Source organism: Staurois parvus, unplaced genomic scaffold (assembly GCF_062004578.1).
Source record: "Staurois parvus isolate SC_StPar_1 unplaced genomic scaffold, SC_StPar_1.0 ptg000361l, whole genome shotgun sequence".
Lineage (NCBI taxonomy): Eukaryota > Metazoa > Chordata > Amphibia > Anura > Ranidae > Staurois > Staurois parvus.
Window position 1 is genome coordinate 19,193,064 of NW_028318157.1, and position 17,433 is coordinate 19,210,496.

At 39.9% G+C, this 17,433-nt stretch overlaps 1 protein-coding gene across 1 annotated transcript in view; it reads right to left on the bottom strand.

Moving 5' to 3' along the window:
* The window catches only part of LOC149456535 (transmembrane 9 superfamily member 2-like), a 64,157-nt gene that overhangs the window by 14,007 nt on the left and 32,717 nt on the right, over nucleotides 1-17,433 (bottom strand). The window contains exons 12-16 of the mRNA XM_089684988.1: nucleotides 15,979-16,036; nucleotides 13,326-13,485; nucleotides 8,296-8,447; nucleotides 2,632-2,743; nucleotides 1,466-1,637 (exon numbers count right to left, since the gene is read on the bottom strand). Of these exons, the coding sequence (XP_089541114.1) occupies nucleotides 1,466-1,637; nucleotides 2,632-2,743; nucleotides 8,296-8,447; nucleotides 13,326-13,485; nucleotides 15,979-16,036 (654 nt within the window). The remainder of the gene's footprint in view (nucleotides 1-1,465; nucleotides 1,638-2,631; nucleotides 2,744-8,295; nucleotides 8,448-13,325; nucleotides 13,486-15,978; nucleotides 16,037-17,433) is intronic.

A 17,433-nucleotide genomic window follows, 5' to 3' on the forward strand; every position in this document is an offset into this window, starting at 1 on the left:
AGTATAGCCCCCCTAAAGTTTGAAAGACAGTAAATTTACACTTTGTTTAAAAAGCTTGGAGACTCCTGGCTTAGATGGTGAAGTCTCAGTACCAGAGCCCCAAGAAACAACATGAAGCCAGTGGGTGAATGAGCTTATCATCCTCTGTCCAAAACTAAAATATTAATTTTTGTAGACTTAAAGTACATCTAAAACAAAACCTTTTTATAATTTTGGATAGATCAGTAAAAAGATTTAAACCCTCTTAATCTTCTGTTGCCATCCATGCCCTGAATGAGAAAAGTTTCTTCACTTGTACTGAACTGTACTAAAAACCCTTCAAAATGAGAAATGTCCCAGTTCCCTTTATTTCTGCTCTGGCGACAACTTAAAATGTTGGGTTTTCATTTACTTTAAGTGGTCTGGTGACAGTGGTCCCCTAGACAAACTGAATAATTTTCCATAATGGGAATAGCAAATTGAAAAACAAAGCCGACAGCGGTTCTACTCTTGTATTCAAAAAACAAAAACATTTTAGCTTTATATCAGCTTGAACCTTTAAGATAGCATTAAGTGAATGCTCTATAAGACTTTCCTATATGTAAAGAGCAACACACAGTTTTTAAAACAATTACTAAGACCAACCAGATGACAGGTTTATCACTTCTGTACAGAGAATGAACTTTCAGAGAAAAATGAGTCACTCTACATCCACCTGTACTACTCCGAGGGCAAAAAATGGAAAAACAAACACTGCCGGCTAATTAGTAAGGCCTAATGGCAAAGCAAGAAAGGAATACTAGAAAAGGAATGATAATTTTCAACGTCTCAGAGAAAAATTGATAACTATTGGTGCTAAGATAAAGTAAAAGAAATCCAATCCATCTTTATAAAGATTTATAAAAAGTAAACATAGAAGTTATCCCTTCAGTTATTCTGGCTGTGGAAATTATTTGTTTTTTTGTTTCACTATTATTTGCATTACAATGTTTTATTATTTGAATTGAATACACTTTAAAAACAATACGATGTAGATGGACCCTCAGGTCACTGGCACTTTACTCCATCCGGTGCTCACCGTCATAAATGCGTGTTTCTAGCAAAGCTTTACAGAATTTCAAGGAAGGGCAAGGTGTCTAGTTGTGGCATTAAAGCCAGGAAATTAAGTTTCAAAAGGAGGGTTGCAATGACAGCCCAAATATTTGTCTTGTGACAGGTACACCTTTAAGGCATTCTCATCATCCAGTACAAGTGGGAGCAACAGTGCACTTGTGCACAGTCCTTTATGCTGTACAAAGAGCAGTCAAAGTTGAGCTGCAATTGGTTGCTAAAAATTAAAGCATTGGGATCTTTGTTTTAATATCTAAGCCTTAAGATTACTTAGAAAGATAAAGCTTGATTATCTCTTGCACATCCTCATTTCATAAAACAGGAAACTTGTATAAAACAAATACGTTTCTGGGAATTGTCTATAATTATCACCTACCTGTAAACAGGAAAAAAATTAAAACCATGATCATTGTGTATCCAAAGTACAAAATGGTGCTGGCAGCTCCTGTGATTTGAAGCTTAGAGAAGAAATAATGAACTGCATAGATAAAAAGGTAAACAGCAGTGAATCCGCTTGTTAGGAAGGACCTCCACCACCAATGGTAATCCTAAAAGAAAAACGGTAAAAAAAAAAAAATAGAAGTATAACAACAAACGTATGTATGGTCAATAATAGCAAAGGCATAAAAAAGTGGACTTGAACTTAAAAAGTAGATATTGGTTATGTTATAAGAAACAATTTATAACATTTTTATTGTGCCTAAGCAGTACCTGGAAGATTTGCTATTGTGTTGCTCAAGTGTTCTCTTTGCTGGAGGCTCTGACATAAGGAAACAAAGATGTATGCCTCCATCAAGATGGCCACCTCTGCACAGAAACAAACACAGTGCAGAACAATGTATGCTATGTGGAAAAGACCAGCTGTCGAGAGACCATAGGGTATACTGGTGCACTAGCCTTTTGCCCTTTGCCTGCTTTTTTGGGCACAGCTTCCTAGTTACTTTTTAATGAACAGTCTGTAGTCTCATTGCAGGTAAACCACATATTTTTTTAAAGGGTTGATTCACCTTTTTTTTTTTTTTAAATTAAAAAAGGTGAACACCGTACACAGTTCTTGTCTCCCTGTCCCTAGTGTACTTATGTCTGTGGATGCAGAGCTGGCAAGTGCCGACACAGCCAATGCCGCGGTCTGGGGATTTGAAATCGTCGCTCTTCTCCCTCTTTTCTCAGCAGTGATTACTGAACAGATGAGAGCGATGCTCTGTTCCAGGGCTGTCCAATCAGAATCGCTCTGGTATGTCCTGGAAGCGCTGCACAGAGAAGAGTGGGCACTGATAACTCATCACCCAGGGAGGTACAGTGGGGACAGAGGGAATGAGGAGGGTGTACAGTGTTTATTCATGATTCATTTCAGCAATAAAGGTTTGTATTAAAGTGAAACCATAAAATACAACAGTTCTCTTTTGAAAACAAAATTGACTCCATTGACCAGAATCCAATTCGTGAGATGTGGGGGTGGTCAGCAAATCAAACAAGAGATCATTTATTGGAAATATCCTTCGAATAGCACACAACACAATATGGGCAAAGTGGGTAAAGTACCTCTGCACATAGATGGAAGTAGCACAGCAAGATGGTAGCTTCTGAACAAGTTATCAGTAGTATTATGAACACCAGAAACAGGAAACCAAACATATAGTACATTTGATGAGACCTACAAAACAAAATACATAAAGTGAACACACACACGCATGTCTACAGTATACATATCCAAAGAAACAACTCTGACAGACATTTGGATTTACAATGCACATTTAAAGTGTTACTAAACCCACAACAGTGAAATCAGTCTGTATATGCAGTAAAGCATGCTTGTTATATTCACTGTGGAACCTAAGGGGTTAATCCTCCATATTGTGTAAACAGGCTGTCTGATCTTGTCTTCTCTGATCCTCCCCTTATTCTACTGTCCACAATCCATCTGCTGATAGTACAGAGCTCTAGGAGTTACTCTGAACATGCTCAGTTTAGTGTACATTGCTAGAGTTTTTTTTTTTTGTTTTTTTTTTTTTGGGAGGGAGCATGTGATCAGCACTGGGCCAAATCAGCGCTGTCCAGACAGAAGGTCAGGGTTTATGCAGCGTCACAGAATAGTCAGAGGAGAACGAAAACTCCTTCTACAAGATTAGCCAGTGCTCAGCTGGACACAGATAGAAGTCACAAGACCGCTATATATTGCTGATGAGAAAAGGTATTTAGCAGTTACTATTTACTACAATAGTTGCATTTCCATGTTCTGTGTACTGTCGAAGATCAGATATAGTGAATGCAGGGTCCTGGGTTTAGTAGCACTTTAATGTCTAGAGCAGCATGATATGAATTACATAAAAATAAATGTTTTCAGGGAGGCCCTTATGAACCTGTATGCATGTAGCGATTAGAATACAGCAGCTGTCGGTCATTGATTTGTACAGGCTGTCTGCCGCAGCTGCCACTCCTGGTAGGAAATATCTGGCCTTATTGCACATTATATGGTCATTTGCAGCCCTGTGCATGAAGCCTAAAAGACAATATACACACACGCGCATACCTTTACTTTGATTATTTCCATTAAAAGGTTATCATATTAAAGTGTACCAGTCATCCACAATAAAGGTAGCAAATTTTCAGTAATTACACATTTGAGTTACAACTGCCTGAAAGTAATTTTTTTAACCAATGTCTTGCATATTCATCAACCAGCTGTTTCAGAATGTATTTATCTGTTTTTAACATGAATTGTTTGCATTAACGTGTGAATTGAACTTCTTTTGGGCAACACGCATCACGCAATGTGGTTTGCCGCATTTTATCACATGACAATCACGGCAGAACCGCACAGAGTTTTCAGGTGCCATTAAAATGAATGGCATCTGAACATGCGGTTCCACGATCTGTCATTTTAACAGAGCGTTTTGAAATTGCAGCTGTTGTTCTGTTGACAATTTTCAGTCCAGGTCCTGCAATTTTTCAATTGAAGGATGTCAAGTGGGAGGGTGGCAACAGAGCCACTTGTGGAGCAAATTTTAGCTGGTTCATAAGAAACTGGATGAAATTCAAATAGTGTATGGCAAACTTTGGATAACATCCCTATAAACTGCTGCTGCATAATTCAGGCCTTAATTGTTTTCAATTAGGGCAGACCTGACCCATACCTTACCGTGTACGGGTTTAAAAAATATCCACTTTTAATTCGTTATCACTTTTAAAGATATTATCTTTTAATTACCAATGAAAAGCTGAAAAGGGGGGGGGGGAATTGGGGCTAATAGGAGAGGGGCAGCACTCTGTGTTATATCGATCTTAAGCAGTAGGCCACTTTTATTATTAAATGGCATGCTTTAAATTTGAACAACAGATCCAATTTAAGGATAAACCAACTGCATATTTGGTTTAGTATGCTAAATGACAGGCAGTCTTAAGCTGGTCATATATTGTGTGGAATTCCCCATCCACAGAAGCAAAGTGGATGGGGGAATACTCCCTGCTATGCTGCCGTATTCTGAGAGCAGGGACTTCTCTGTCAGAATACACAGATCGAACAAAAAGCCAGTTTGTGAGAAATTGATCATTAGACTGACGTCTCATGAATGGGAATGACCATAGATGGATCAAAATTTGACTTGTCCCAACTGAACCAATCTAATTTCAATCCACCTATGACCAGCTTTAGTTAGGTAATATGCATACTTCTGTGAATCTGAAATGAAAAGGTCTTTTGTCATTCTACCACCACATTTTTAGTCCTCATGCACCCTGGACGTTTTTACAGCTGCTGTTTTTGGCTTTTGACATCTTTTGCTACAGCCAGTAAACTTCCCAGTTTGTTATCCTATGTGTCCATGCATGCATAGACTGTAATCAACGTTTTTTGGCAGGGGCGTTTTTTGGCTGGAAAAACCCAGAACTAGTGGGTTTATAGAGAAGTTTTTTTAGCTGTAAATCGCAGCAAAATGGCATTTTTGGACAACTTTTTGAGCAAAAAAAAAAAACACGCTAAAAACCGCAAACACGGCAAAACATCGCTAAAAGCAGCAAACGCCGCTCAACGCAAATGCAAAAATGCTGAAAAACTCACGTTTTTAACGCAACTTTACACAGCTAATGTTACCAGCGTTATTAAAAGCCCATTGTGCATGGAGCCTTATTCTCACATCCACAATCTTATTATAACCTGTCAAACAATAGGAGCTGCTAATGACGACTTGATTTTAAAGATGCAATCCCCTGGATGGTCATCCTTAACTACTTAATGAGTCACTGGAACAAAACACACATTATTATTATTATTCAGGATTTATATAGTGCCAATAGTTTGCTCAGCGCTTTACAACAAAACGGGAGACAATACAGCAACAATACAGTTCAGTACAAGAGGGAAAGGAGGGCCCTGCTCCTTGGAGCTTACAATCTAGGATGTAGCCAGTGATGGGTCACAATACAAAATCTGCACAAACTAGTTACAAATCAGTGACTCTCTAAGTAATGAAGCCCTACAGCAAAATAAGTTAGCACTGACAGTCTCCATATGTCCACCCTGAAAAGTTCCTTAAAATGATTTGTGTGTCTTTGCTGCCTTCCAGATCCAACAGAGATTTATTCTTCACAATTAGTTCTCATGCACACTGGACATTTTTACAGCGGCTCTTTTTGGCTTTTGACATTTTTTTCTACAGCCAGTAAACTCCCCAGCATGTTATCCTATGTGTCCATGCACACAGACTGTAATCAACGTTTTTTTGGCAGGAAAAAAATCCCAGGACTAGTGGGTTTCTAAATGAGTTTTTAGCTCTAAAAATGCTCTAACGCTGAAAAACGTGGCAAAAGGCGGTAAATCGCGGCAACCAGCATTTGTGGACGCTTTTTTGAGGTAAAAAAAAAAAAAACACCTCTAAAAAAAACACAAACATGCCGCTAAAAGCTAATACAAAAACGCTAAAAAACTCACCTTTTTAACAGGACTTTACACAGCTAACGTTACCAGCATTATTAAAACACCCCGTGTGCATGGAGCCTTAATGCAGACAGACATCTGACACATCCTGATCAACTTACAACATTGTAACAGCAAACGCAAAAATATAGTCAGTCTTACTGGATTTCAGGAAAGCAAGATATGGATAATGTTTCTACACGTTAGGGCTAACACTGCACCCATGCACATCAGCTATCAAAAGGAGAGTTCCAACTCTATAAAGATATTTTAACAAGTACCAAAAACGCCAGATGACCCTATGAGCAGCTGAAAAAACATCCGATGTGCATGAGGCCCAACCGTTGAACTTCGCTACGTACCTGCTTCCAGCAGCTATATCAATGCCCTGGGAGTGGGAAAGAGGGTAGTCAAAAGATGGAGAAAAATCTTCAATCCTACATGCATTGCCATCCTATATTTAAAGGGGGATCAAGAAGGTAACCCAGGAGGTAAAAAAAAAAAAAAAAAAATGAACCCCTGCATAAAAGTAAGAAGTATGGTCAGGCCAAAAAACAAAAAAAAAAAAAAAAAGTACCAAATAACCATAGGAAGGACCTCACATCCATTCTATACTGCAACTATTCTGGCAGGTTCCAGGTTTTGTGAACCACAAAGGTATATAGCCTATTTTATAGGCATAGAAGGAGGTGAGTGCACATTTTTACTGGTTGGAGGATTCACGGAAAGTCACCAATTGATGATTTATGAATCACTTTATCACTATTATTGGACTGTTTATTGATTGATGGGACTATTATTAAGAATACTTTGTTAATAATCACATTTTTAGTGTTTGATTTTTAATCACGGTCACTTTATTTGTTATATTTAATTTTGAATTTATGGTGTGTGTTATCACAGATGGAATCATATATTTATTTATTATTGTGGTATTAGGGAGCGCTACATTTATAGGTATACAACCAAATAACTTCCTAGCTACATAAGGATTCTGAATAAGAGAAATTTCTTCCCAATGTAAGGAATTACATACCGTATTTTTCGCCGTATAAGACGCACTTTTTCTTCCCCAAAACTGGGGGGGAAATGTCAGTGCGTCTTATAAGGCGAATATGGAGCGGCCGGTCCGGTATTTCCACCGCGGCCGTGTCAGAATACCGGGCCGGCCGCTCAGCTCTGCAGCGGGACCTTACCTGTTCCTCTATCCAGCGGCGTGCTGTCTTCCTGGCTTCTGTAGTGTGGGCACTGGGCATGACAGCCGGGTGTCAAGTGCGCATGCGCAAGAAGCGGTGCTTTTTGTGAATGGTAAGGCGGTACCTGGGACACATGACAGATCCCAGAAGCCGCCGGACCAATCACAAAGCGCAAGTGCTTCTCGCTCATGCGCACTGGGCACCCGGCTGTCATGCCGAGCACCATTACAGAAGCCGGGAAGACAGCGCGCGGCTGGATCGAGGAACAGGTAAGATAAAAAAAAAACTCTGCGGAAGTAAGAGCGGGTACCTGTCAAATTCAGGTACCCGCTCCCCCCCTCCCCAAAGGTCAGCAGTCATCTGTACTGTCTGCAGTCTCTGGTCATCCCTGTGCTGTCCGCAGTCTCTGGTCATCCCTGTGCTGTCCGCAGTCTCTGGTCATCTCCTGTACTGTGTCCGCAGTCTCTGGTCATCCCTGTACTGTGTCCGCAGTCTCTGGTCATCCCTGTGCTGTCCGCAGTCTCTGGTCATCCCTGTGCTGTCCGCAGTCTCTGGTCATCTCCTGTACTGTCCGCAGTCTCTGGTCATCTCCTGTACTGTGTCCGCAGTCTCTGGTCATCCCTGTGCTGTCCGCAGTCTCTGGTCATCCCTGTGCTGTCCGCAGTCTCTGGTCATCCCTGTGCTGTCCGCAGTCTCTGGTCATCTCCTGTACTGTCCGCAGTCTCTGGTCATCTCCTGTACTGTGTCCGCAGTCTCTGGTCATCCCTGTGCTGTCCGCAGTCTCTGGTCATCCCTGTGCTGTCCGCAGTCTCTGGTCATCCCTGTGCTGTCCGCAGTCTCTGGTCATCCCTGTGCTGTCCGCAGTCTCTGGTCATCCCTGTGCTGTCCGCAGTCTCTGGTCATCCCTGTGCTGTCCGCAGTCTCTGGTCATCTCCTTACTGTGTCTGCAGTCCATTAGTTCAGAATTTTTTTTTTCCTGTTTTCTGCCTCTAAAACCTAGGTGCGTCTTATGGTCAGGTGCGTCTTATATGACGAAAAATACAGTAAATCGTGGCCACGGAAAAATAACAAATACTGCCAAATAGGAAACAAACTTACCAAATGCTGTTGAGAATGAAAAACAGTTGGATAAAAATGCACCCAAAGGGGAGAATACCACCCATAATGATGCCAGGAAATGGCTTGGTGAAAAAGGACTGTGTGGGAATCTGACGCGGTATTTGATTTGTGCGAACCGGATGTTCAATAGGCTATAAAAGCAAGTAAGAAAATGTAAGAAACAGCAAAGACTAAAAAAAAAAAAAAAAAAACAACACACAACAGAATTTACAAAAGAAGCTTAAAAATATCACATCATTTCTAGACAGCAATAAAAAGCCATACATTGGGTGGGTGGTGATAAGGGTACACTGAGGCTGCAGAGGTAAGCGTAATCATATGCTCAGTCTGAAGATCTGCCTCTGTCACGTTTCTACGGTAGTCTGCTCTTCTTGCTGTTCTCATTGCCCTGCATCTCAGTTTATTAAAAGCCAATATAAACGAACACTACCACATAACGTATATCAGAAGGTAGGTTGAATGGCAGGTAAAGAAACTGATAGAAAAATGTAATGGTTCATTTCTGGAGGCAAGTACAACTTTACACCTCCACTCAAAATAAAAGTACAGTAGTAGTATACGAGTAGATTACTACATTTGTTTTTGCAGTTTTTACTTTACTGCCTAAAATAACCACTTGTTATGAGGTACACAATTTATTTTCAATCATTTTACCTGTAATTTTATCTACTTCAACTTCATAAATATCCCCCTGCTGATAATTAAATGTAGAAGGCAACAGATGATCCAGTGAGTTTGTATTTGTAGCCACCAATGGAAAATTATTGCGTTAGTAGAGAGAAAACTAGAAAAAAAAACCTCATTGATGAGAGAGAGTGATGCCACCTTGTGCCCATATCACGTATCACTAATACAAAAACTTGGTGATTCACAAATGGCTTAAAGTAGAACTACAGACAAAAAACTTTTTTTTTCATTTTGAATACAGCAAGGTAGTTATAACCCCTGTGAAGTTTTTTGTTTTTTTTCACCATATTTCTCCCACTGTGGATATTTCCCTTCACTGCCTGCCCTATAGCCAAACAGGAAGTGAAAGAAAATCCCTGCAAAAGAAGGGAATCCATTGGGGCCCCCAGGTCACCAGAACTAGTGTCCCCAATGGAAGATTTCCTCTCCATATGTTTCTGGGGACAAACCAAAATTTGGGATTCTCTTTTACTTTCAATGATAATGGTAAACAGGACAAATAGAGAGGGTGAATCTACTTAACAGGGACACGGGTGTGCTAATCTTCTAATCCATCTCTCCTTTATGCAAAGCATAAAAAACAGGTTTTCCCGTTAGTTATACTTTAAAGTGGTTGTAAAGTCTTATTCAGTGAAGTGACTGGCCTCAGGTGATACAGAGAGATGAAACAGATCCTTCTACATAATTTGTACTTGTTTATCTGCAGCCATCTGTCCTGTACATCCATTCAAAGTGCAGAAATTACCCAGGATCTCTCTGCTCTAAAAAGCAGGGGGCGGTGAGCTGAAATTAAACTTGGCAAAGCTCAGTGAAAAGATCTGATTGGTGGGAAGGGACTCCTGCCTTCACACAGGACACAGGAACATAGCTGAGGCTGTCAATCACAGGCTGTGTGCTGGAGCTCTATCCCCTTTCACCTTTTTTCTCTAGATGTAAAGAAAATCTGTCACAAGTGATATACTTTGTTCATGTTTCATGTCTCATGTTCACAGCCACTTTAACCTCCCTAGCGGTATGAATATGTCAGTATTTCTGTGCTCAAAGCAGTACGTTTTTTTGAAGAACATATGTCTTTTTTTTATTGTAGGCCTGTAATTTTTTGGGAATAACTCACTGAAATCTGTCCAAACAAGAGTCTAGTAAACATCTCGGGTATGATAAAATTTGAAACACTAAATCATAAATTGTAATTTAATAAATAATCATAAAAAAATAGAATAATAAATTGAATTCAATAATGTAATCAAACCAAAAACACTGAAATTTGAAATAGAGCACCAAGTTCGCACATCACTGAGCAAAGTCGCAAAATTGTTTTCAGTGTCTGATGACGAATTTCCCCACAAATCATTATCACTCAACTCTAGCTGGTCTAAAACTGCTTTTGACCTAAAGGGACGCTTTTTGGACGTTTCTCAGTTTCCAGGCAGAAAGAACAGTAAAAATGCAGGCAGGGCACAGGACAAAGCACTAGGGACAAAATGAATGTGAAACACTTTGATACAGTAATGTTTTATTATGTGATTTTAGTGTATTGAGTGAATGTCACTTTTAAAATTTTTGAATTTCCCGCCGGTTACGTCCCCTGTACGTCCTGACGCTCGCAGGGACCGGAACCCGGATGCCTGCATTGGCCGGAGGAGGTGGCCGGGGACGCTGCAGGGGGGACATCGTGGGAGCGAAGGAGAAGGTAAGTGCAAGAGGGATCCCGGAGCAACGCTGCAGGGTAATCCTGAGTGTAGCTCGGGGTTACCGCTTTTGGTACTGAAAGTTTACCCCGAGCTACACTTGGGAATACCTCCAGGGAGGTTATTGACATTATGGGACTCTTCAACTGCTTCCCGACCGCCTATAGCAGAACTACTGCTAGAGGGTGGCAGGGCTGTACAAATCATGTATATATACACATGTGATTTTGCATTTCCAGGTGGGGCGCACGCAGTAAAACAGCACACAGTTAACCCCTACTGCCCAGTGTCGTTAGTACAGTGTCAGTGCTTTTTATCAGCACTGATCACTGTATTAGTGACACTGGGGATGTGGTGAATGATGGTTAGTCAGTTCCCACCCCCAGTGTCAGAATGCCCTCCGCAGTCCCGCCATAAGTTGCTAATCACCGCCATTACTAAGAGATTATATATATATATATATATATTATTCATACATACATACACACACACACACACACACACACAATAAAATTCCAGTGTATATATACCGCCATTTGTAGATGCTATAAGTTTCACGTAAACCAATTAATTTAGGAGTATTGGGATTTTTTTTTTTTTTTTTTTTTTTAGCAAAAGACATATAGCAGAGTACATTCTGGCCTAAATTTGAGAAAATTTGATTTTAAAATTTTTTTAATGGATAGGTTTAAAAAAATAATTGTTTATTTTTCAAACTGTCGGGTCTTATTTTTGTACGTAGCACAAAAAAAAAACAAAACAAAAAAAAGGACGCAGAGGCGATAAAATACCACTGAAAAAAAGCTCCAGTTGTGGGGGGGAAAAAAAAAAGGGACATCATTTTCATTTGGCTGCAGCGTTGCATGACTGCGCAGCGTCATGTTGTAAAAAAACGGCCTGGTCAGGAAAGGGGGGGGGGGGGGGGGTTAAATCCTCTGGAGGGGGGCAAGTGGTTGAAAATAAAGAATAAAAATATGAAACTGTAAAAAAATTTACAAAATTGACTTGCAGCTATTGATACCAATTTACTTACTTTTTTTTTTTTTTTTTAAATAAAGGTCAGCCTTGCAGTAGAAATCTGTCACATGATAAATAAGCAAATGCACAAGCTCTGGAGGGTACAGGAATTGCCTTTTTGTATTGATATGCTGTGAGATGTTCATAACCAGGCTTGAAAAGCTGTGTCATTTTCCTTGGTACCCTCACCCCAACAATTTTCTCAGCAGCAGTTGCAGAATATCTTGCTGCCTACTCTCCAATCAGAGCATCTGTTGAAAAGCCTAAATCAGCTGAGGTGTGCAAAGGAAGGGCTGTAAAGAGAACTATACCAACTGCCTACACACTGTACTGCAACACACCAAAGAGAAGGGATGCAAGGGTTAACCAGCAGAGCCTATCCTGTCCTACTTCTGTTGATATAGGAGTCATGGCTGGTCTGATTATTGTGACTTAGAAGCTCCAGCATACTGGATCTGCCTCTCTCTTGTCTCTATAGAACTCCAAGCATCAGCACATTAACTAGAACTATAGGCAAAACTTTATTTCATTTTGGATAGAGCAAGGGAGGGTTACTACCCCTGTCAGGTTTTTTTGCCATCTGTGCCCCATTGGGCAGAATTTTCTTAATTTCCTGTCCCAAAGCCAAAAACAGGAAGTAAGGAAATCTCTCCAAAGCAAGTAAATCCTTTGTTGTCACCAGGCTCACCAGAACTAGTGTCCCCTTTGGAAGATACCCCTCTATTACACGTTGTGGGGATGATCAAAAATTAGGGATTTTCCTTTACTTTCACTCTGGGTGATAAAGGTAAATAAGACAAACCGAGAGAGGGTGAATCTCCCTAATGTTGAGACAGACAGCAATAAAAACCTGACTGGTGTTCTAATGCCTCTCCACTCTACCGAATAATAAAAAATTGCCTTTAGTTATACTTTAAATGTATTTATTTCTCAGTGGTACAAGTCTATGCATGCAATACTGTCATTTCCCCATCTGTAGAACACTAAAGTGGACCCACAAAAACCCACACACAGCAAAGAACAATTTTTATCAGTTAACATATTCATTTGGTTATGCACCTGGTAGCCACCTGTCCCATCCCGGAGACGAGATTTTAGTTTTAATTGCAAAAAATCATTAACAGGATATCTAAAATTTTTATATATTGCAGCTTTCCAGTCCTTTGTTCTTAGGCTGAATAATGAAAATCTAAAAATCGGTTTTATCAAGTACAGAAAATACCTGTTGAGCTTGCCAGAAATGCTGTGTTCTTGTTAAGTTGACAAGAACTGTGAGCTGCACTGAAAGCCCAATGTTTTCTTCCTTTTGTAAAGTGCTAACCCCACTACCCTCCCTCCATGTCATGGCAATGAAGAGAGGAAGGCAAGTCCAATGTGGGTGATAATCATATCTCGCTCTATTATTACAGTGGTAAGAGAAAGTAGTAACCTTAGGATAGAAAGGGTATTATTTACAGGATTACCAGTTGAAGATAAAAGGGAAACCAGCCTGAAAAAGGAAAACAAACGCATCCACTAAAGTCCAATAATCCACAATAAATAAACATTCTTTTGTTTGAGTTTAGATACGCTTTTAATAATGTAAGGAATATAGGATTATTGTCCTCTGGTACTTACTCTGTCTTTAAATCCGAAGTATGCTCCTAGGAATGTCAGGGGGACAGAAATTCCAAACCACATTGCCAGGATAGCCACTAATGTCCCAAAGGGGATTGCAGCTGAAGAGCCTTTAACCCACAAAATTACATTCATAATGAAGAAATCAGCAAAAATAATTCTGTGGAAAAAGAAAAAAATATCCAATAAAGGAACAAATATGGCAAATACTAAAAGCACCCTATATATGTAGTTGGCACCCATTATATTACAGCTTCATTCTGGTAGCTTTAGCTATGTGGCTTTCTGGTGGCCAAATCTAGTAAACAGATGTCCATGTATAGTCTTTATATTAAAAGGATAAATTCACCTTTTGGGGAAAAAAAGGAAAAAAAAATGATTGCACATATTTTTGCAGGAAACATGTACATTTATTATTTTCCCCTAAAGAGCCTGAAAAGCATTGCACTCATTAGTGGTTCAGGGGTTCAATGCCAAACTCCAAGAGGGAAGCCCTGCAGCTTTCAGCCCATACCTGCATACAGGCTGACTGCTTACAAGCTGCAGGTCTTGTGAATGAACCAAGAGGCCGCTCATCTGCGACCCCGCTGTCCATTCATAACTGAAGATAAAGGCAACAGCCACAAAGGCTGATAGTACTTGTAGTAATTCACAGGAATCTCTGCCGTGTTATTTTCAAATAGTGACCGCAGGAGCAGGGAGAAGATCCTTGCTCGTTGTCACGGGGAGGAGCGGTGGAGGGGAGGCTGCAGCTGCTGGAACATATTACATGTTCCACCCTAAATACAGGTAGAACATGTAACAATGTTCAAAAAGGTTCTTTAACCATTAAACAAGTTTGGTTATATAGGATGCTCTTGACTATAAATCATATTATTGAATGCTTAAATAAATATAAGAAATGTAATATATGTCAATCAAAAATGAAACCCTTAAATTATTATACTAGCAAAGATAAATGTCACAGGCATAGTAGCAGTGGACCTATTAACTACATAAAAAAAAAACATGATCATAGAAACACCTTTACATTTTCAAGCTGCCACCAACCATGATTTTTTTTAAAACGGAGGGGGAAAAGTACAAATGTATTAATCTGGAAACCATGGAAATAGTCTACTCCATTTTTACATGGACTTTTCCTGCCTGAATAATTTGGGACTTCCTTCATCAGCCAGTCACATGACCATTGTCAAGATTTAAAAATCCAGAGTCCCATATTTGTTTTAGCAAAAAGCAATTGTTTACCATTCACCATTACCTTATAACATGATGTTATTTGATTTTTCCAATAACCTAGGCTTGAGTTCTGCTTTAGGCAGACTAGTAGTGGAAGTTTTTTTTATATAGCACAAAAGTACGTAAAATTTTAGAAGTACACCAACAGATCATACCCATCTACTTCGAAACATAGACGCCGTTTACATCTTTTTGGCTCCAGTGGTGGAAATCCTTGCTTTGAGGTCTATAGCACCAGTGCAAACTAGGTAGAAAGACTTTTTCAAACTTCCCTCAACTGAACTCTACAACCCCATTACACCTGAGCAACACTACTGAGTCACGTTTTCACAGTTTTTTTTTTCTGCGCTTTTAGCACGTTTTTGGAATACCACCCACTGCGCTGAAAGCACGCTAAAAGAAGCTCATGTACAGTTGTGCTCAAAAGTTTGCATACCCTGGCAGAAATCGTGACATTTGGCATTAAAATTGAAAATATGACAGATCGTGCCAAAAAACACTTTTATTTAAAGGATAGTGATCATATAAAGCCATTTGTTAACACATAGTTGTTTGGATCCTTTTTAAATCAGAATGATAATAGAAAGCACCCAAATGACCTTGATCAAAAGTTAAAATACCCAATAATGATTGGCCTTGGTACAGACACACAAGGCAACACACTCAGGTTAAAATGGCAATGTAAGGTAAATTTCCCACATCTGTAGCTTTTTAAATTGCAAATAGTGTGTGTATAAATGGTCATTGACTTTGTTAGCTCTCACGTGGATGCACTGAGACGGCTAGATACTAAGCCATGGGGAGAAAAAAAGAACTGTCAAAAGACCTGTGTAACAAGGTAATGGAAAAAAAATATAAAAAGACATCAAAAGCCTTGAATATGCCAGTCAGTTCAATCAATTATTAAGAAGTGGAAAATTCGGGGATCTCTTGATATCAAGCCACGGTCAGGTAGACCAAGAAAGATTTCTGGTCTGGTATGGGTGTTTTTGGGGGGAGCCCACATTTTTTGGTGTGGGTTTACCCCTAAAATCCACACCAGACTGAAGGGCCTGGTATGGCTGGGGGGACCCCCACACTGTTTTTTTTTCCAATGCCGACATCTTTGTTTATATTCTGCTGTCAGCGGAAATCCCCACTGACATCAGGGATGATTCACCATTGGTAGGATGCTGGCAGCTTAACCAATGACTCATTCCTGCTGCTGGCAGCAGGAATGAGTCACAGGTTGGGAAGGCGGTGGGTGCCTTCTCCTTAAAATGCCAAAGCTGAAAAATGCTTCAAAAAGTTTGTACAAAAACACTCAAAATGCCCAAACAATGCTCAAAAAAGCAATGCTCAGGTGTAAATGCAGCCTAAAGAACAATTATACGTTTATATCACTACAAGTTAACAATAAACACACAGAACTTACCCTGGACACAAAAGGGCTGTCAGTAGCACATTGGATTTCCATCGCTCTCCTCCAAAAGCTGAAAAAAATTGGAGTACAATGAAAGCAAAATTAGTAAAACTTGCTTGCTACATACAGTGGATATAAAAAGTGTGTGTGTGGGGGGGGGAGTAAACATAAAATACTAAAATAATGTGGTTGCATAAGTGTGCACACCCTCTTATAACTGGATAAATAGGAGTCAGTACACACCTGTCATCATTTAAAATGCCTCTGATTAACCCCAAATAAAGTTCAGCTGTTCAAGCACGTCTTTCCTGACATTTTTTTTGTCACATCCTACAGCAAACGCCATGGTCCGCAGAGAGCTTCCAAGGCATCAGAGAGATCTCATTGTTAAATGGTATTTGTCAGGAGAAGGGAACAAAAGAATGTCCAAGGCATTAGATATACCATGAAACACAGTGAAGATGGTCATCATCAAGTGGAGAAAATATGGCGTAACAGTGACATTACCAAGAACTGGACGTTCCTCCAAATTGATGAAAAGATGAGAAGAAAACTGGTCTGGGAGGCTGCCAAGAGGCCTACAACATTAAAGGAGCTGCAGGAATATCTAGCAAGTACTGTCTTTGTGGTACATGTGACAACAATCTCCCGTATTTTTGATATATCTGGGCTATGGGGTAGAGTCACAAGACGGAAGTCTTTTTTTTTACAAAGAAAAACATCCAGGCCTGGCTAAATTTTGCAAAAACACATCTGAAGTCTCCCAAAAGCATGTGGAAAATGTGTTATGGTTTGATGAAACCAAGTTTGAACATTTTGGCCATAATTCCAAAAGATATATGTTTGGTGCAAAAACAACACTGCACATCACCAAAAGAACACCATACCCACAGTGAAGCATGGTGGTGGCAGCATCATTCTTTTGGGTGTTTTTCTTCAGCTGGAACTGGGGCCTTAGTCAAGGTAGAGGGAATTATGAACAGTTCTAAATACCAGTCAATATTGGCACAAAACCTTCAGGCTTCTGACAGAAAGCTGAACATGAAGAGGAACTTCATCTTTCAGCATGACAACCACCCAAAGCATACATCCAAATCAACAAAGGAAAGGCTACACTAGAAGAAGATTAAAGTTTTGGAATGGCCCAGCCAGAGCCCAGACCTGAATCCGATCAAAGATCTGTGGGGTGATCTGAAGAGGCCTGTGCACAGGAGATGCCCTCACAATCTGACAGATTTGGAGTGTTTTTGCAAGGAAGAGTGGGCAAATATTGCCAAGTCAAGATGTGTTAGCTGATAGACTCATCCCCAAAAAGACTGAGTGCTGTAATAAAATTAAAAGGTGCTTCAACAAAGTATTAGTTTAAGGGTGTGCACACTTATGCAACCATATTACTTTAGTTTTTTATTTTTTCTTCCCTCCACCTAAAAGATTTCAGTTTGTTATTCAACTGAGTTGTACAGTTTA